General features: G+C 39.6%; 1 protein-coding gene across 1 annotated transcript in view; it reads right to left on the bottom strand.

Annotated features, from left to right (window-relative positions):
* enah (ENAH actin regulator) overlaps positions 1 to 20,790 on the bottom strand; it is a 109,296-nt gene that overhangs the window by 52,078 nt on the left and 36,428 nt on the right. The window contains 1 exon segment of the mRNA XM_019345712.2: positions 12,450 to 12,522. Within this exon segment, the coding sequence (XP_019201257.1) occupies positions 12,450 to 12,522 (73 nt within the window).

The raw sequence follows: 20,790 nt of genomic DNA, 5'->3' as shown, positions 1-20,790 counted from the left end.
CGGTGAGAGGCGAAATACACCATTTTTGGAGTTACAAAACGTTGTGTAACTCAAAAACTAGGTGGGATAGAAGCATAATTCTTTTACTGGGTGAATCAGCGGACTTTGGTGTACTTTGACTGCGATTTCCATAGCTCTTTGTACCTCCGTTGCGGAGATATGACGAGAGAAGAAACGGCTTTATTTTCAGAGTTTGAAAACTGACAGGAGGACACATGAATCGGCACAAGCCTCTTGTCTTAACTTTGCTTTGTTAAAATTATTTATGATTTATGATTTGGCAGAAACACTGGGACTTGGTATAAATATTATGATTGACATGAAATACTTTGACTTAGCAGAAATTCTATGATTGAGCAGAATTACTAGGATTTAGCACAAACACTATGATTTGGCTCAAAAACCTTCATTTTTCAGTTATATTATGATTTGGAAGAAATACCAAGATTTGGCAGAAATACTATGAGCAGTAATAATATAACATAGCAGAAATACTGTTATTTTGTGGAAATACTATACTTTGGCACAAATACTATGATTTAGCAGAAATACTATGATTGAACAGAAGTACTAAGATGTAGTAGAAGTACTTTGATTTAACAGAAATACTATTATGGAGGAGTAATACTTTAACATGGGAGAAATATTGATACAGACACACAAACATACACATACACAGAGCCTGAAGGGAACAGTGGCTGTTAAGAGTCTGGGCTTGGTATATCTAGGTCAGTTAAATTAGCTGCACCTGCTATAATCAGCCCTTACACACACAGACACAGAGAGAGGTATAAGTTTTCTGCAGTGTGATTCTCACATTCAGGATTCCCCTCGAACAAATGGCCATAATTTCCTAACCGTAGGGGCTAGAATGGTCATTCTGACACCATTTTGTTCAGAAGAGATGGGGGAATCTGCAGGTCTTCATAATTCAGAGATAAAATATAAATTATTGAAGATATATGACTTGTAATACACTGTAACTGAGTAGAGGCAAAGCAAAACTGCCTTGACTTGCCCTCAAACAACGTTTTGTAACTCTAAATCTATTTGGAGCATCAAAATCATTCTTTCACCGTAAGAAACAGCAGGCTTTGGTGAACAGTCATGGAAATTTTCAGGTCTCTGTTGAAATCCATCAAAAAGATATGACAAGAGAAAAAAGTGCCTCATTTCCAGAGTTTGAAATCTGAAGAAATCAGAGAGGGACAAATTTCCTACCCTCAAACAAGTGTAATTCATGGCCAAACGGTAATAGGTGAGCTAAAAATTCTTGAATTGTGAGCATCAGGGATGTCTGAAGATATATTGGCACAAGCCTCATGTCTCAACTTTGTTTCGTTAAGGAGATATGACGATTTGAAAATGCCTCTCATTAGAGAATTCCAGTGCTGATTTTGAAGAAACTCCCCATTGAGTTTCTATGGAGAGTTTTCAGACTTTATGTTACTCTGAGGAAATTTGCAAAAAATCTATAAGTCCCACAACAATGATAGTAACATTTTCTGAACGCCAGCAAGAATACCTACGTTTTGATGTATAATTTGTGGGGGTTGAGTGGAAATTGAGCGAGTAGCAAGAAGTTGTTTAGACATGAAGAGAAAATTCAGAAAGGACCAGCACTCACTCTGAGTTAATTGCATAGCAACCATAGCAACGCATGCATTTTCTGAAAAATCACAATTTTGCAACTGAAAACTTAAAGAGGGATAAGATTAAAACGGTAGAAGATCTGAAAAAGCTGAATCACACAGGAATAGCCCAATAAGTTGAGAACATTTTAAAGTTTGAATGGAGTTTCTGGGTGAAAGTATGAGGAAGTAGTTAAGTTTCAAAAACAAGCAAGTTTCAGCAGAATTGTGGAAGTTTTCCATTCATTTCAATGGGACAAATTAAAGGAAAAAAGTGTAATATTTTAAAAAGTATAATAGTAATAAACACCAAAAGTCATAGCAGTCGTTAGCAGAAAGAGCAGAACAGTTTAGAGTTTGAACGGAGAAAATCGGCTGAAAACTGAGGGAGTAGTTAAACGGCGAAATACGGAGCAACTAGAAGAATAAAGTATAAAGATAAAGAATAAAGAGAAACAGGAAAACAATAGTGTGGAAGCCCTTTGAGGGCATCCACACAATAAAGAATAAAGAGAAACAGGAAAACAATAGTGTGGATGCCTTTCAGGGCATCCACACAATAATAAGAATAATAAATCCGAGGAATAGTAATAAGTGTGCCTCTTGGCATAGGCACACTTAATAAAGATAAAGAATAAAGAGAAACAGGAACTCAATAGTGTGGAAACCCTTTGAGGGCATCCACACAAACAGAAAAATTTGCATTTCCTGCGAAATATAAAAAGTTATATGGCAGTGAAGAAACTGAAAATTCTGCTGAAAACAGGTGAAGAAGCAGAATTGTTTTGCTGAAAAGTGGTGAAAAGCCAAAAATTCTACTGAAAGGGGTAAAGACAGAAATTGTTGCTGAAAAGTGGTGAAAAAAAAAAATGTTGCCTTTCTGCAGAACTCTTCAGAATTCTGCTGAAAAGAGGTTTTTGCTGAAAACAGCTGAAAAAGTTGGGATTTGTGCTGAAAAGTTGTGAAAAAACTGAGAATTCTGGTGAAAAGGGATGAAGAATGTGAAATTTGTGTTGAAAAGAGTTAAAACAGTATAATTGTGCACTGAAAGAAATGTTGCCATAAGCGGGATTTGAACCCAGGCCTCCCAGTCTGAGAACGGATGCTCATCTCACTGAGCTAAAACACAGGTCAACCCGGCAAGGAAAATCAGTGACGCCACTGATAATGTGGAAGAAATGGGCAAAAAATATTGCATAAAAAATTCAATATCTCAAAAAGTATAGAAGTTATGAGAACCAAAAGATATAGCCGGCATAAGCAGAAAGAGCAGAATTTTTTAAAGTTTGAATGGCGAAAATCGGATAAAAACTGAGGGAGTAGTTAAGTGCCAAAAAACGTACGGAAGCAACTAGAACTAGAAAAATTTGCATTTCCTGCGAAAATGCTGTGTGGATGCTTTAAAGCTTAAGCTGTCTGCTAAAACTAGCTGAAAAAGCTGAAAAGTTGCAGAAATTGTAAAAACTTTGCAGAAGCAAAAGAACTTTGCTTAAATGTAATAACTTAGAACTGCAATATCTTAGAGGAAACATAATACTTGGCAGAAATGCAATAGCATAGCAGAACTTAGCAGAAATATTGTAACTTACCAGAAACATGATAACTTCTCAAAAATACAAGAATTTAGGAGAAATAGTATAAGATAACAGAAAAAATATATTTAGCCAAAAATACTTAAACATTTCAGAAACACTATGATTTAGAAAAATAGTACAACATAGCACATATACTGTAATTTGACAGAAATACTATCATTTGGCAGAAATACTATGTTTCAGCACAAATACTCTGGATTAGCACAAATATTACAACATAGCAGAAATACAATTATATAGCAGAAATGCTATATTTAGAAAGAAAATATAATATAGTAGAAATACTATGACTTAGCAGAAATACTGTAATCAGCACATATACTGTGACATGACAGAAATTCCTCCACTTAGTAGTAATACTATAACATAACACAAATGTTATGATTTGGCACAAAAACCACGATTTGGCAAAATACTATGATTTAGCAGAAGAGGTGAATAAGCAGAAATTGGGGTGAAAAGAGGTGAAAATTCTGAAAATTCTGCTGAAAAGTTCAATCAGCAGAATTTCTGTTGAAAAGAGGTGAATGAGCAGATTTCTGCTGAAAAGAGGTTTTTGCTGAAGACAGCAGAAAAAGCTGGGATTTGTGTTGAAAAGTGGTGAAAAAACTGAAAATTCTGGTGAAAAGGGGTGAAAAAGCTGAAATTTGTGTTGAAAAGAGTTAAAAAAGTTTCATTGTTAACTGAAAGAAATGTTGCCATAAGCAGGATTTGAACCCGGGCCTCCCAGTCTGAGAACGGCTGCTCATCTCACTGAGATAAAACACAGCTCAGCCCGGCGAGCAGAAACAAGTGATCACATTGACAATGTGTTCCATTCATTTCAATGGGCAAAAATATTGCATAAAAAGCTTAATATTTTAAAAAGTATAATAGTTAAAAGTACAAAAAGATATAGCAGGAATGAGCAGAAATAGCAGAATCTTGTGAAATTTGAATGGTGAAAATTGCACAAAAATTGTTGAAGTAGTTAAGCGGCAAAGAACGGAGCAACTTGAAGAATAAAGTATAAAGAATAAAGAGAAACAGGAACTCAATAGTGTGGATGCCCTCAAAGGCATCCACACAATAATAAAGAATAAAGAGAAAAAGGAACTCAATAGTGTGGATGCCTTTGAGGGCATCCACACAATAATAAAGTATAAAGAAGAAAGAGAAACAGGAACTCAAAGAAGAAAGGACACTAAAAAAAACTGCTGGACATTATGGACAATGCTGGGCATCCTCTGCACACGGCCATAAACAACCAGAAGAGTCTGTTCAGTGACAGGTTGCTTCTCCCAAAGACAAGAACCAGCAGACTTAAAAACTCTTTTGTCCCACACGCCATCAGACTGTTCAACTCGTCTCTGGAGGGGAGAGGGAGGGGAAACAGGAGGACAAAGGAGGGGGGAACAACTAAGCTGTAGTGCCTCTTCACTTCACTGTGCAATACTTTTTGTGCAATACTTTTTGTTAATAGTCAACGGTGCAATAGACTTCAATACTTGAAATGTGCAATTCACTTGTATTCTTATTCCTATTTATTCTATTTATCCCCTTCGTATACTTTACTTATATATGTCTCTGTATTTATATATGTGTGTATATATAATATTCTGCTCACCCTCTGTAACTTCTGTCGGTGCTGTGCTTTTGGAAACCAAATTTCCCAGAGGAATCCACCCAAAAGGGTGGGATTAATAAAGTTTTATCTTATCTTATCTTATCTTATCTTATGTTCAGCTTCATCAGTTTTGGACAGGAGTCCCTACAGCAGTCGCAGCCTGGAGGCTCTTCCACGCCAACCCATCACACAATCATTACACACCGTTTCTGTATTTCCAGCAAGCTCTAACGCACAGTAACTGAGTGACTATTAACCGAATACCTTAGTAATTAATGACAGCAATCTGCGACACAGCATGACAAAAGATCGCTCAGAGTGACACTTTCTGAAGCAGCATTTAGGGCCACAAGCTCCCATTTTTACAGCATAATAGGTCCACTTTAACAAAGTGAGGAGAAGAAGCCAACAGAATAAGGGCTTCTCCTGCCACTTCTATATTCTTGTTAAACCATGTCATGTTTTTATTATTGACTATAGTGGTTATCCAGAGAGGGAGATGCTTCATTACGTCCCAGAATACTGGAAAACAAAGAAGCTCACATTCTGTCAGCTTTAATCAGATACAGAATAACTAAATCAAGTTAAACTGAGAGAGCGAATTAACAGAAAAATGTCGGTGTTCTTTAAACACTGAATTATCTGTAAAGAGAACCTTAACCACATCTGTGTAACGTCAGCGCAATCTGTCCGAGCAGAAGAACACCGCCCGTTTCAGTCGATTTATTTTTGTTTTACTTCATCCTGAATGATGAGTGATTTTATCCACTGGCTGTAACACTCAATGACCCTGGAAATATTTCTCTGTACAGCCCTTCATACTAAAATATTGTATGAATATTTCAATCTGTGAGTTTAAGGCGTTTCGGGTGTTTAAACATCGAGCTGAAAATTATGTCACAATCTGGCTTTGCCGTTTTGCCACAAGTGACAACTGCGCTGAAACTCCTGGGACACTCAAGTCTGGCAAAATCTGCTGGCCAGCTGGAGTCAGTGGCTCGCTTGATTGGCTCACAGGACAAGGAAGTGTTGTCTGAATGAACAGGAGCCCAGATGGACCATATGGACCTACTCTATGAAGAATCTAGTCTAAATGTGCAATATACACATACACACACTCCATGTGTCATTTGACCCACTGACAAAAGACCCCAACCCTGCTATCAAAGCAATCCATCTTAGAGTTTTGTGTGTGTGTGCTTGTATGCAAAGAGTGTGGATTAATATCCAGCACTGTCATTTGAGAATATCTGCGGATATCAGCACAGGTTTATGAGAGCATTCGTTTCCATCAGCAGCTGCTGTGGTCTTACCTTCAAGCTCTTTCGCTAACAGCTAACAGAACCTGAGCAGAAACACACATGCATCTTTATCCTCTCCCATACCTCCATCCTCGCTTTCATTCAAGGCGATGCAACACATTTCCTCTTTCGCTCTCTTCCCCGACACACTCGCTCGCTCCCACACAGCACACGGCTATTTATAACACAGCCTATTATTTCCAGTTCGTGTCTTTTTAATCTGAGGGTAGTACCCTGCATTTCTGAACAGGTGGTTCAGCTTCACTTTTTCCCTTAGCTGCAGAATGAATGAATACATGCAACAAATCACTCACTCCTGAAGTGGCATTGTCTGCTTGCTTGCCTTCATCTATGTATTCATGAAAAGCAGGAATACTAAGAGGGGGGAAAAAAACAACAAACACAGGGAAACGTGCATCATTTTCCCCTCCTATCAATGTGACTCAGCGGAAAATCCCATCACAGAGATGTTTGGATATTCTGGCCTTTCCACAGTAGAAGGATCTCAGTGTTTGCTTCTCACACAGAGCAGAGGACCCACAAGTGAGCAAGATGAAGCCACACTGATGAGTGTGGAATGAGTCTGAATGAACATGTGTGGTTAACTGAGGAACGAGGTGGATCTCAAAACGAGGCAGAGAGGAATTTGGAGAGGGGGGAAGACAATCTCTGTATATCCACACTTTCAATTTCTTTATTCACTCCCTCTCTCCATCATTCACACAGCACAAAGCTGAATGATTCCTGATGAACAGCAGAGAGCAAACTGAAATTAAATATTAGCTCCTTTGATGATAGTGTCTGCAATTATTCATAACAGACATGAAACAGGCTGGATGAGACAAAGGTGTCAAAGACAACTTATAAGACAACATAAAATAAATCTCAGTGAAACTTACGAGTGGATTTATTTCTCCAGGTTTTATTTTATGTTTGAGTGCCTCCCAATAATTTCACTTTTTTTTCTTCCTGTTTTGTAATAAATTACAAAACAGGAAGTGAAAGATTAAAGATTGAAGGTGGTGAAAGACTCTAGCGCTCTCTCTTCAGCTAATACTTTAGCCATAGTCTGATGCTATGCTAGCTCTTCTTCGTCATAATCTGACCCTGAACTAGACCCAGAAGTGTTTCCTTAAAAATGCTGTAAGATGCTGGCCTATCAAGTTAGTATACCAGTAGAATAAGAAACAGAACTTCTGTGATTAATCCACATCAAAATGTCAGTAAACTTCCTGCTAGGATTAAATGTTGAGCAGTTTTTGAGTCGTGAACTTGACCACCTTATCAAAGTTACAGCCAGTAGTCAAGGAAGCAGCAGAGGCGGTTTCCCAGGAGGTGTAAGCAGTGCTAAGGCTAACCTGCAGATGACACTGCTTCCATCTATTCTGCTCCCAAATGTAAGTCCCTAGTAAAATAAATGGAACTATTTAATGCTCAACAACAAAACGAGGTGAGAGACTGCTGTGATCCCAAAGGAGACATGGCTAACCTAGGCTGTACAACCTAGGCTGATGCCGCTAGCTTGCACGGGCTAATAACATTAAGCCTGGAATAAATTTGCAAGAAATTCAAGCAAACCTTTTTCACATTGTCATTATGGGGTATTGTGTGTAGAATTTTGAGGTGAAAAATGAATTGAATTCATTTTGAAATAAGACTTTAACATGACCTAATGTGGAAGAAGTGAAAAGTTGTGAATACTTTCCAAATGCACAGTATAGAGCTCAATGAGTTCGAGCCCGTTATTGAAATAGGACACCACTGAGGAAACAAGGCTGTTTGTGAAATTTGTTCCCTCAAAAATCCCTCCCTTCTACAATCAAGTGTAAGTGGTTTTATTACAAAGTGGAAATGTTTAAGAAACACAGCAACTCCTGACCACAGACCAGGTAAAGTTATAGAGCGTGGTCGCAAGTGCTGCAAGAGTCATCAGTCATCAGTGCGCTGCAACTTGATAACTACAGTTTATCAGGCAAACATCCTCTGGCATTAATATCCGGTGACAGTGCCAACCACTACACCACCCGTCCCTAATTTTACCTAATTTTAGGTGGCCTTAGCGCTCTAACATTGCTAAAATACTGTCTGAAACCACATTAGTCTTCCTGATGTAGAGCCTTGGCTATGAATATGAGCCATAGTTGATCCCACAGCAACACAAGCTACCTGCTGAAGTTCAGAAAATTTAGAATTAAAAGTCTCAAAATTGGCTTTTAGACTGCCGTGGATTAACTACGGGTGTGTCTACAGTCAGGTGAAAACCATAAACGTTTCGAGTGATTAGCTGCAGTAGGCAGGATGTACAGTGGAGGTATACAGAGCCAAGACTGAATTAATGTGTTGGACAGTTTGGTCAGATCAGCAAACACTACAAACTGATCCTACAAATTAAAATCCCATGATGACTGTTTCACAGATGTTCAAATAAACAGTCAACAAAACCAGCTGGATCACAGACAGTGGTGTAATGAGGGGATGTAAGACAGCCATCTGTTGATCAAAAAGTAATATTTGTAAACCCAAGAGTCCAAAGCTTGCAGTGAGTTTGTGTTTCTTTTAATAAAGCAGAAAGGTTAGTACTAATATGCATTTCATTTTTACACTACTCCCCTCACATTGCCTCTTCTCCCGTCACTGCCCCCCCTCACTTTTCTCATCCTATGTTCTCCTTGATCCACACATCTTTGCACACTCTTCCACGGGCTTGACACTAGCCTCTGTATCATCAGATGACCTCAGTCACGTCTTTACTTGCTGCCTGTCTGTCATCTGTTGCTAAGTATGGAGCGTGACTGGAACTGGGAACAAGAGCATGGAAGGGAAGGTAAGAAGGAAGAGATCGATGACAGCAGGCAGAGAAAATGGTAAAAGAGAAAAAGCAAAAGGGAAGTGGAAAAAACAGCAACAAGTAATGGAGGGGACACCAGCAGCCAGATTCAAGTTCCCCTCCAACACAATTAGAAGTATCGAGGCCCACTTTCACAGAAATCACTGTACTTTTCCATTTATTTCTAATTATGAGATAAACTAAAACAAGTAAATGGAACCACAGCTAATAAAACCAGTTTTAAAAAAAAATTGATCTAATATGCTTCCTTCCACTACGGCAAAAAGTTTGGTGGGTGGGCATGTCAAAAACACCATATAGATGATTGCATTTTGCATGTGTCTGCAAGTCTAAGTGGGCCTTGAATTTTGCAGGAATGCAAAGATGATTTTGCAGTATGTTGGAATATCTGTCTTAAGCATTACTGGACTTGCTGTGGCAGCCGGTTAAAAAGGTGCATGTAAACAGTCTAAGTAGTCTATGCCAGAAGCACAAATGCAACACAGTTCTAGTCAAATTAGAAAATGCCCCCCCCCCAAAAAAAACCAAACAAAAACAAAACCCCAAAACAAAACCCCAGTTCAGCCCAAACCTTCACATTTATTCAATGCCTTCACTGTCTCACAGTACACAATACTTTAAAATACTGAAGTGTTCACCAGGATTGGAGTTTGGTGATTTGGAGAATCATCACATTTGCAATGTGCTTGAACACCTGGATTGATCATGTTTCAAGTGTTACACATTTCCCTTTGATGCCTCTATTTATTTCTCACTTCACTGTTAACTCCAAGTTGCTGTAATAAGGTGTTGTTGGTTGACTCATGTGGCACATTAAGACAAAACTATTAAGACAGCCAAGGCATCTCAAGAATTGCTCTGCCTGTGAGAGCGCTGAACAGGTTCTGAACCTTATCCAACAGCTGTGCTCCATTAATGCAGTCCTGTGTGTATCCATGTAACTGTGTGTGTAGCTGTTCCATGGTTTCTATATTACCTCAAGAACAAGTGGCCTTGTATGGAGAAGAAAAACAAGGTTTTGTTTGAGTGTATGCATGCATAAGACTGTATATCCACAGCATTCGGAGGCCTTATGTTACAGCTGAGCTTTGCTGGTGTCACTAAGCACATAAAGATGACAATTTTTTGTTATTCTCTGCCATTACTCATTTTAAAACAATAATACAGCCCAATCTCTGAGCATAGCTGCTATTTTACCATTTGTTTATACTTAAATTTGGCCCATGGCTTTAAACTGTTCCCACAGACTGTATCTAAAAGATGGACCTGGATGTGATGGATTTGCCATCACATTGCACACTCAAACAGAAGTGACTCAATCACAATAAGGTCTGTTCTAATTCCCACCTTGCTTTATCATCGTTCTAGGTATTAACTGGGGCCTTACAATATTACCTTATGAAATAATCACCACTGTGTGCATAAAAATGCGTGGTATGTCCTTCAATATCCATCATACAGATTATTCAATAACTTCTGTAACAAAGTAATGACACAACGGTTTGATCAGTATGAGGAGAAGAAGAGACTGCAGGCAGTGTGGACATGAGTGTCAGAGGTGATCTGTGACAGATGGTAGTGAGACCTTACCAAAGAGAAAGAAGGAAAACTAAAAGTGGCAAAGTGTAAATGTTAGGATTTTCACTGAGTGTGAACAGGATGGACACAATTAGAAATGAGCATGTCAGAGGGACAGATTGGGTTCAGAAACTTGGAGCTACTGTTAGAGAGAGGCTAGTTAGTTTGGACATGTGCAGGAGGAGGGAGTCTGGATAATTTAGGCAAAAGGATGGTGCAGATGGAGCTGCCAATCAGGAGGAAAACAGGAAGACCACACGATGAATGTATTGAAGGAGGACATGTAGAGGGTTGCTGGGATACAGTGAGATGGAGGCAGATTATCTGCTGTGGCTCCCTCTGAAGGGAGCAGCCGAAAGCCAACAACAATGAAGACGTAGCAGTAACTAATCTGATTACTGGATTTAGAGAGCAGGGAGGAGGAACGCAGTAAAGTGATGAGTGGAGAAAGGGACATTATGTTTGGTGCAGTAAAGTGTGGTCAGACCAGAAACAACGGTCTTCTTTTGCTAACACAACATTAATTCTCTTTACAAGCATCTGCACAGACAGCATGCTAACATGCTAACACAAAGTTAGAAACAGCAAAGCAGCCAAAGCCTGATCTTCAACAGGTAACAAAAGCAGTGGTTAGTGTTGTAACACCCATTTCTACCTGTCCTGTTCCTACAGCAGGAACAGGACCTGGTTTACAACTGTGTTGACAAAGATCCTGTGTGCACCCTCATTAGGACAGGGGCTTGTGTCAGCATGTGGGAATATAAGCTTTAGGTTTATATCAGCGGTCCCCAACCGTTTTTGCACCACGTATCAGTTTTATGTCCGGCAATATTTTCACGAACTAGGCTGGCTTTAAGGTGTCACGGATAAATACAACAAAATAAAACTAGTACCAGTACCAAAAAAAAGAAGATTTATTCATAACACAAGATAAAAGACCCAGGGTGTTGAGTCTGTGTTTCCACAGGCCCTGCTAGTTTAGAGATTTATTCCTCATGAAGAACGAAAACAAGACAGAACATCTTCAACCGGTCTTTTACTCGCTAACGAGGGAAGCTTGGTCAGAACCAGGCGGTGGAGCTTAATGCTCCTCACCTGTCTCTAGCCCAAATCCTTCAAAGAGCAGCTCTCCTCGCAGCTATTTATTCCCATGACAGTTACAGTTTACGCAATACAACACAAGGACCTCCCACCGTAGAACCCCCTTGGTTACAAAAGACAAGGCACTGTGTGTGTGTGTGTGTGTGTGTGTGTGTGTGTGTGTGTGTGTGTGTGTGTGTGTGTGTGTGTGTGTGTGTGTGTGTGTGTGTGTCAGTCATTGGGGTGCATTTGTGTGACCTCCTGCTCACCAAAAGGATCATAAAAGCAGGAAGCTTACAACACAAGAAACAGATATTTCAGATAGAATGTATCTACAATAAAACCTCCCCCAGCACAGAGTGGCTGGAGAGGTGGTCAGGATCAAAGGAATGTCTTTGATCCTACTGCTTGAACTAAGACTTTACAAATTTAAGAAACACAATGACAACATTCAACAATTTGACTTAACACAGGGAAACCAAGTTAACGATAAAAAAAAAAATCACGATAAAAACCCTAAAAACCATAAAGTTTACACCCAAGCCTCAACTCTTGTGGCCTGGTACCAAACGACTCACGGACCGAGGTTGGGGACCAGTGGTTTATATCATTACTGGTAATTATGTGCCATTATATTCCATGCCATGCTACAGTGTAACACAAAAGTAATGTAACAAGTAGTGTGAAGAAGTACTCACCAGGTAGTGATTAATATCATGTATTACTTATTTTAATACATGATATGTAATGCATTACTTAGTGTTGGACCCTGCATTATGACAGACTTTAAGCATGAAAAGTAGTCCTTACCTCCTCTGCAGGTCCATCTCCTCCGGTGTGGGACCATTCTGAACCTGGGGGCCCTGTCTGGGCAACGTAGGACCTGTAGAGGGCAATACACACACAGAGACACAGACACACACACGGCAACTGTTAGACATTCAGCTCACATGATCATTGTTCCAGTCAAAGCATCTGACCTATCAAAATACAAGGTTTTATAAGGTAACCTGTGCAAAGAGCTGCTCAGAACAGTTCAGAGTGAAAACAGGGAGATTCTCCTGGTTGCCATAGTAACCAACTTATCTGGCAAAATATCTGCAGTTTATCTGGCTTCTGTAGCTCTCTGGTGGCTTCATGTCCTGTAAAGCCATTTCTGGCAGACACTTGTTATTTGCTAAGAAAGGGAGGTAAATACTTGGAGCTGGACTGAAGCGCCAGGTCTGAGAGACAGAAAGAGAAAAAGCAGAACCAGGAGGAAAAAACAAAACTACCACCAAAAGGCTTTGTGGAATCTGTAATGCGCTCACGTTTCATATTCGATCCAAACACAAAAAACACTCAGCACTCAGTGCTTCCACATATATTTGCTACACTCCAGGTTCAAGCCATTCCACCACCCCACCCTCTTCCTGTAGGAACATTTGGATGCAGAGCAGTTCTCCCTTTCTTCTCTTGTTAACTGAGATGCGCCTCAGACTCCGAGGGGGGCTTTGAGGTTTCAGTGTGTCCAGTTAGATTTTTTTTGTGTTTTTCCAAAAGAAACATCACCACAATAAAGATGCAGTGTGAAAAATAACAGGCACTTTAAGCTTAAAATAAAAGTAATAAATAATGATGCGAGTGTCTGCAATGAAGTAAATTCAAAGTGTAGATGGTGGAAATCACTGAATTAGCCCTGTTTCATTAGAAACGCTGAATTTAGAACATCCAGTCACTTTTATAAAAGCTCAAAACCTTCTGAACAGAAACCATCATGTATCCATATTACTGTGTACCACAAATACTACAAGTTTCCAGTCATTCATAGAACAATCGCTACCATATTACCTACCTTTCTCTTTTATCGACCATTTTTTTAACCAAGCAGGCGCAGCAGGTGTGTGTGAGAGTGTGTGTTTTGTATATAGACAAAGCAATAGGAACTAGTCAGAATCATGCGGGCCCAACTGAAGACAAACACAATTTTCTGAGAATCTGCCAAGTCTGTCTGACGGTGACCTATTATGCTTTTATTCTTGGAAGTAGTGTTACATTACAAATACAGTTTGAAATGATCTGCAGTAATTTTAAAATGACTCAATATCAGTGTAGCACCATGGGTCAACCATATTACGACACGGCTGGGGGGAAAACATAGAGCATCACAAAAGGATTCCTACAAGGAAGGACCAGTTTGATTATTATTCATCGTTTGAGGGGTAACATCAGCACCTAACAGGAGAAAAGAAAGCTATTAATCAAAAAGGCTAAATCTCTATAACTACAAGGACTTCTTTTTTAAAGAAGATATTTATGATTTGTACAAAATCCATCTCTTCTAGACAGTAAACATCTGTTCACACAACAACTAGAGATGGACCGATCCGATATTACGTATCGGTATCGGTCCGATACTGACCTAAATTACTGGATCGGATATCGGCAAGAAATAAAAAATGTAATCCGATCCATTAAATATAAAAAAAAAAACACCTCACAAAACTTGCGACACGGCGTAACTCTGCTCATAACCATAGCATGTCGGAGCAGTGTGCGTCACGTGATAGAGCGGCTGTGTGTATTTGTAGCCTCGCTACCAAACCAGCATTTCATCTCCGAGGAAGTTATCCCAGAGAGAAGTAAAGCAAGTGTGTAAGTTCATCTCTGAATGTTTGTAAAGCATTCCCACGTTAAGCTTAACAACCGATGTATGGAGCGACTGCCTCTTCTCCCTCACCTTCCTGCTCCTACTTCAATCGTAAAACTGCTTAATGATCAGCTGATCGGCTTTTCTGTCGCGAGTCCGTCTCTCTTCTTTGTTCTTGGTCGACTTTGCACCAGAAAGAGGAAACCAGCGGCTGAACAACAGCAGCACGTTTAACCTTGATAAGCTGTTGTTAGAATTTATTTAATATTACTTTCTACACCAGGATCCTTTTCTACGTAGCTGACAGCTGGTAACTGTGCAGGGGCGGATCTAGCAAAGTTTAGCCAGGGGGGCCGATAGGGCATGAACAGGGAAAAGGGGGCACAAAGACATACTTTTCTTTCTTATTCTCATTTAAAATGTCTAGCTTTTAATAAATAATTATCTGAATCTTACACCCAAAGTTTTAATCTGATGTAAAATGTATAGAAGTCCATTACTGTATATAGTAACTGTTAAGTCTAATATACCCTAGTAAGCTATAGTACTTTTTCCTTTGGGAAAGTACCATCTGTGCAGTCTGCAGTTCTGTTGAAGAAAGATGTTGAGTCTATTTAATTATTCTTGAAAAATAATTTATTTCTGTGCATTTTTTTTTCCACACTGCATCAAATTAAAGTTGATTACATCGATTAAGCATCATGAGGTGGAGGGTGGGGGGTGGTTCTCTATTTTTTTTTTTGCTGGGAGTTTGCAACCCTATTAGTTAGGTTGCTTAATATTTCTGCTAAGTACTCTTTAAAATACCAGAATAGGGAGGATGGAGTAGGTTTAAGTTTATTAGATTGATCAGTATTGCTGAACTATGAAATATTTTGGGCGCAGTGTATTTTTTTTACATACAGGTATAACAGAATAGCTTTAGTGTTGTTGTTTACTTAAACTTGAGTATGAACTTATACAAAATGCAGCAAGATATTAAAAAAACAGTTTTATTGATTAAAAAACACACTATATCGGATTCATATCGGTATCGGCAGATATCCAAATTTATGGTATCGGTATCGGACATAAAAAAGTGGTATCGTGCCATCTCTAACAACAACACAGAACAAGGTCTGATTGGAATAAGCAAGCCGGTCTTGTTAGATCCCATCTCCAGTCTAACACCAATGGCCGTCTGCCACCGAGAACTTCAATATTAATAAAATGCAGAAGAAAATGAACAGCATCCCCCACAGGCAGGGAGCTGTGAACACAATATGCAGCATCTGCAATTGCAAGCAGGTTTTGTCTGATTGGCTGCCCCTTATAAATGGGAAGTAGGTGGGTCTTCTGTGCCCAGAGCCATAGCTGTGTGCCTGAAATGGCCAAATGATGGCCTCTCTCTGTGACTTCATATAGATTTGAGAGTAGAAAATAGAACATTTTTTAATAGGAAGGAAGAAAGGAAGAAAGGAAGACAGACAGACAGACAGACAGACAGACAGAAAGAAAGAAAGAAAGACAGAAAGAAAGACAAATCCTGCATGCGTGGAACACTGACAGCTCTCTGTACTTTACACTCGCTAATGAGCTAACTTTTACCTAAAGATGAGCATTGGTCAGAAGGACCAAAATGGTGCTGTGTTCATAAAACACACACAGAGCAATGAGAAGCTTCTGGATCTGCACGGAGCCAAGCAGGGAGCAGATTTGAGTGTAATTAGTATTCAGCCAAGTCCTGACCGTATCAACAGACCGAGACAGAAAGATAAAACGGGCTGAATCTGGGCTGCAGCCAGGCTCATGACTGCATCTGAATACCAACGCACTCACACACATTGTCTCTACTTAACACTACCATTGGTATTGACAGCAGCTACTTTTCCCACAAGGGGAGAATACGAGGTTTGCCACGTCTGTGTCAAAGCAATCAGAGCACAGGAACAGCTCTCTTTATGTTACTTCCTTTTCCTCCACTTGCCTTATCTCGGCTTTTTTGTTCAATTTCAGACTTTTAGGTCATCCGCAAGAAATGGTGAAGGGTTTTCTATCACCATAAAAGGCCACTTGACAAAAGAGTATCCAAGCGGAAATAGCCAAATTCTTGGAATACAGATTATCCAGTTAAACGGGGAGGTATGAGTCAGCGTGGTGCCATTAAGGCCTTCATTTATCAGTCGTAAATACTAGCTGAGTTTTGAGGACAGGTCCATAACATAAAAAACAAAAAACCTACTTGATTAAAATATGGCTGATCTCCCCTTCAAGGTCATCTACCATAGACTTCTGGACCATTTTTAGATGTTGCATTAAAACTGTGACCCTTCAGCTTGATTCATTTTTTCCATTTTCCAGAACACAGAGAACAGAAAGCAAAAAACACAAAAAAGACAATGGAGGCAAAAAAAAAAAAAAAAAAAAAAAAGCTGTCCGCAAGAGATGGCCCGGAACGCAGTTCAGATCATTCACATAATTTCATGTGAGTGTTCTCCCAAAGATACCTCAGGGTGTTGCAGTAGAAGCTTGGATTGCCACAAACACCCAAGTGGAGGACTGTGTGCATGGACAAAATCATTTGGGGTGCTCAACTGGATGGGATCTGGGAAATGTGCAGGATGTGTCAGTGCCTTGGGCTCTGGTTCAAAGTATCATGAGATGCTCCTGTGCAGTTTGTGTGTTGTGATGGAGAGCCGCGTCTATCTGGGGGAAACTGCTGCCTTCAGGGAACCCCTTTGCTATGGAAGTACAAATGTATTCAGTTATTCGTTTGAACCCTGCACTGTCACAACACGTAACACTGATATATATATTCAAGTTATCTGATATTTACGACACTGTTTTTGTTACCTTTTTGTAAGTTAATTATATAAAGCAAATAAAGTTTTATTTTTCATTAAATCCCATTAGGCATTTGAATTTTTTAAATTTCCAAATTTTCCAATTTAGCTTTCATATTTGTGAGGAAATGTTGGTTTTATAACAGTATTTCAATAGCTGGATAAATTATAGAGATTTGAGTCTTTATTTACGCACTTAGAAATGAGCAGTGTTGGGACTAACGCGTTATTAAGTAACGCGTTACAGTAACTACGTTATTATTGTGGTAACGAGCACGGTAACTAGTTATTATGCCAAAACCAGGAACGCGTTACTCGTTACTGGGATTTAGATAGGCTCGTTACTCGTTACTTCGTGTAAATGGCCTGTATTTATATAGCGCTTTTATGGTCCCTAAGGACCCCAAAGCGCTTTACATATCCAGTCATCCACCCATTCACACACACATTCACACACTGGTGATGGTAAGCTACATAGTAGCCACAGCTGCCCTGGGGCGCACTGACAGAGGATATCGCGGAGCTTCCACAGATTCAATAACATTAGCAAGTGGTGGAAGCCAGCAGGTGGATGAAGGAAAAGGGAGGCAAGAGGAGAGACCCGAAGCGGCCGCCGGTCCGCGTGTCAGGTGAACTGAACTTCAGGTAAGAAGTTATGACCTGCAGTCTGAGTCAGATATAAACCAAGTTTAGGTGGAGTTTATTTTCGGTATGCTGACATTTTCGTACTGCGTGCTAGCTAGCATGACGGAGTTTCTATACAGCTGGGTGGGTGCTATGTTACTGATGTTGAACTTTATTTTGTTCATACGGTTAATTATTATAGTTGCCAACCGTCCAGTAAAAAACAGAATCGTCTGGTATTCAGAGAAAATATTACGTGTTTCGTACTGAGGTGAAAAGGAACACAGTTTGTCCCGGACTTCAGCTACAATGAAAAAGACACAAAGCTGAAGCTGCACAGCTGCCTCTTCTTCTCTCATTCTCTCCCGTTTCTACTTCAATCACGAAACTGATCAATGATCAGCTGATCGGCTTTTCTCTCGTTTATTTATCGCCCACTTTGCGCCAGAAAGAGGAAACCAGCGGATGTCGCGTTAAACAACAGCAGCACGTTTAAGCTTGATCAGCTGTTGTTAGAATTTATTTAATATTAATTTCTAGTATCAGCTGATGTTTGCTGGAGCCACAGCTGTAAAAGCTGCTCGTCATGATATCGGTTTGGTTATCTGGTGAGAGGGAAACATGCAGATGAAACCAGGAGATGTCCTTACTGAATCATCAGAGCTGAACAGGTGATGTAGAAACAGGTTTACCTTTTAGGTGACATGAATGAGTTGAAGGGAAGTTATGAACTGTTTCTGAGAGACAAATAACACCAGGATCCTTTTCTAAGTAGCTGACAGCTGGTAACTGTGCAGGGGCGGGTCTAGCAAAGTGTTGCCAGGGGGCCAGGTAGGGCATTAACAGGGAAAGGGGGGCACAAGGAAATACTTTTCTTTATTATTCTCATTTAAAATGTCTCGCTTTTAAAAAAATAATTATCTGAGTCTTACAACAAACGATTGATAGATTGATACATATATACCATCAGAACAGTGTACATCACTGTCACAACAGTGTTTGTTTTCATTCAAAGGCTTTATGATTTTTCCTGTAATGGTGGGCCGGTCTCTAGTCAAAATGCCCGGGACGATTGTTTTGTCCCAGTCCAGCCCTGGATGCAGCTCATCTGCAGTCTGGTGTTACCTACATCTTCCTATTCAGAAGGCAGAATTTCCAAGTTCTGAGTACAATCAAAAGCACCACGACTGCAGTTTTTGTGTTGGATGTAAAAAGCAGGCTAGAATCATGGCGGCGGCCAACGACGGTCCAGGCGTGGGATTTCTCTCGTGGAAATGTGCGCATTATTTTTTCCTTTCTGTTGGTAGGTGGCACAGTGCACGTGTGGCAAGTAAGCAAGCTAGACGACTGGCAATCTTGCTGGGTATCCAGTTACGGAAGCAACACATTAACAAGAGAATTCTGAGTAAAACCAAAGTTACTTTCCCTAGTAACTAGTTACTCTGAAAGTAACGAGTAACTTGAAGTAACTGAGTTACTTTTTTAGAGAAGTAACTAGTAATGTAACTAAGTTACTAATTTAAAGTAACTTACCCAACACTGGAAATGAGATATGTAGATTCCAATTTAAAAATTATTTGCTTGAAAGAAAACTTGGCATGGTGACACATGCAAGGTTTTTAGCATTCATCTGGTGCCAGTTTATTACCAAAGAAAAAGAAGAAACCTTTAACCTTGGCTCAGCTAGCTAATGCTACCACACCCTGTCATGAATTTTTGAACATCCATCCATCCATTCTCTTTGAGGAATAAAGTTTAAATGCAGAATTCAAGGTGACAAAGGTTTTGGCTTTAAAATTTCAAGTTCTCTGTACATCTTCTTAGTTTTGCAGCTGAACAGAGCATGTCTGTCGGTGTTTTCGGTGAACTAGATGTGTAGACATGGTTTCAATATTTATATAAGCTACTTTTTTGAAACCCTGAGGCAGCAAAAACCTTCAGGGGGAAGCTGTGAATCAGCGGACTGTTAAAAAAAAAAGGTGCGGTCCCTCTGTGATGTGTGCTGACTGTAAACCACAGATGAGGGAGTTACTGACAGCATATATCAGGTCTACAAAATATAAATATTTGATAAAAAGTGTATTTTCCAGGGGACATTAACAGAGCACCCAAAAATAAATACAATTATTAACAATTAGAAAAACCCTCTTTTTTTAAACAGCTAAATGCATACATGTAAAATGTAAAAATAATCCCTAGATATGATCCAGTCCTTAAACATCTTTATCTTTTCTAATGCCTCACGAGGATGGTTTCATGTTTTTTTGTGATTTTGTATGAAACTACAGTACAACTTTGTGCTTTTATTCTGTAAGTGCATGCAGCTTCACTGTAAATGCATTGGATCCTAGTGTATACAGTGGTCCCTCGTTTACGTTCCAAAAATAACCCGTGACAGGTGAAATCCGCGAAGTAGCCAACCTAATATTTTTACAATTATTATAGATGTTTTAAGGCTGTAAAACCCCTCACTACACACTTTATACACTTTTCTCAGACAGGCATGAACATTTTCACAGTTTTCTCTCTTGTTTAAACACTCTCAAAGTTCAGACCTTCATAGAAAAATTAAGTCCAGCACTATAGAATGAAACCAAAGGCACCCGCGGTTGCCTTTGACTGTGCAAAATGTTTCGTCGACATTGTTGTGTTTGTTGGGGAGAAAACTTACAAACATACAGTACGGCACTTCAGAGTCACACTGCTAGCGATCGAAGATTTGTGTAAATTTGACAAGCTGAACGCAATCTGTACTGTACCGGAGACACGACACGAGATTGATTGACAGTGGTCTACAGCCAATCAGGACGCAGAACACAATGCGCTGTAAAAAAAACCCCAAAACAAACAAAAACAAACCATGGAAAATTGCACAAAAAAATCCACTAAACAGCGAGGCTGCGAAAGGTGAACCGCGTTAAAGCCAGGGACCACTGTATTTATGAGAGATGTGACTTTGCTAGTCCTGAGCAAGAAATGCAGATCAACTCCTAAATATTTATTTGTTGAAGTCACACATGAAGACATGAAAACATGTGCTTAGTTTTTAGAGAGCAGGTTACTGTGTGGATTACAA

The sequence above is a fragment of the Oreochromis niloticus genome, linkage group LG15, assembly GCF_001858045.2.
Source record: "Oreochromis niloticus isolate F11D_XX linkage group LG15, O_niloticus_UMD_NMBU, whole genome shotgun sequence".
NCBI lineage: Eukaryota > Metazoa > Chordata > Actinopteri > Cichliformes > Cichlidae > Oreochromis > Oreochromis niloticus.
The sequence above is the reverse complement of the archived record's forward strand: the minus strand, read 5'-3'. Positions and strand labels throughout refer to the sequence as shown.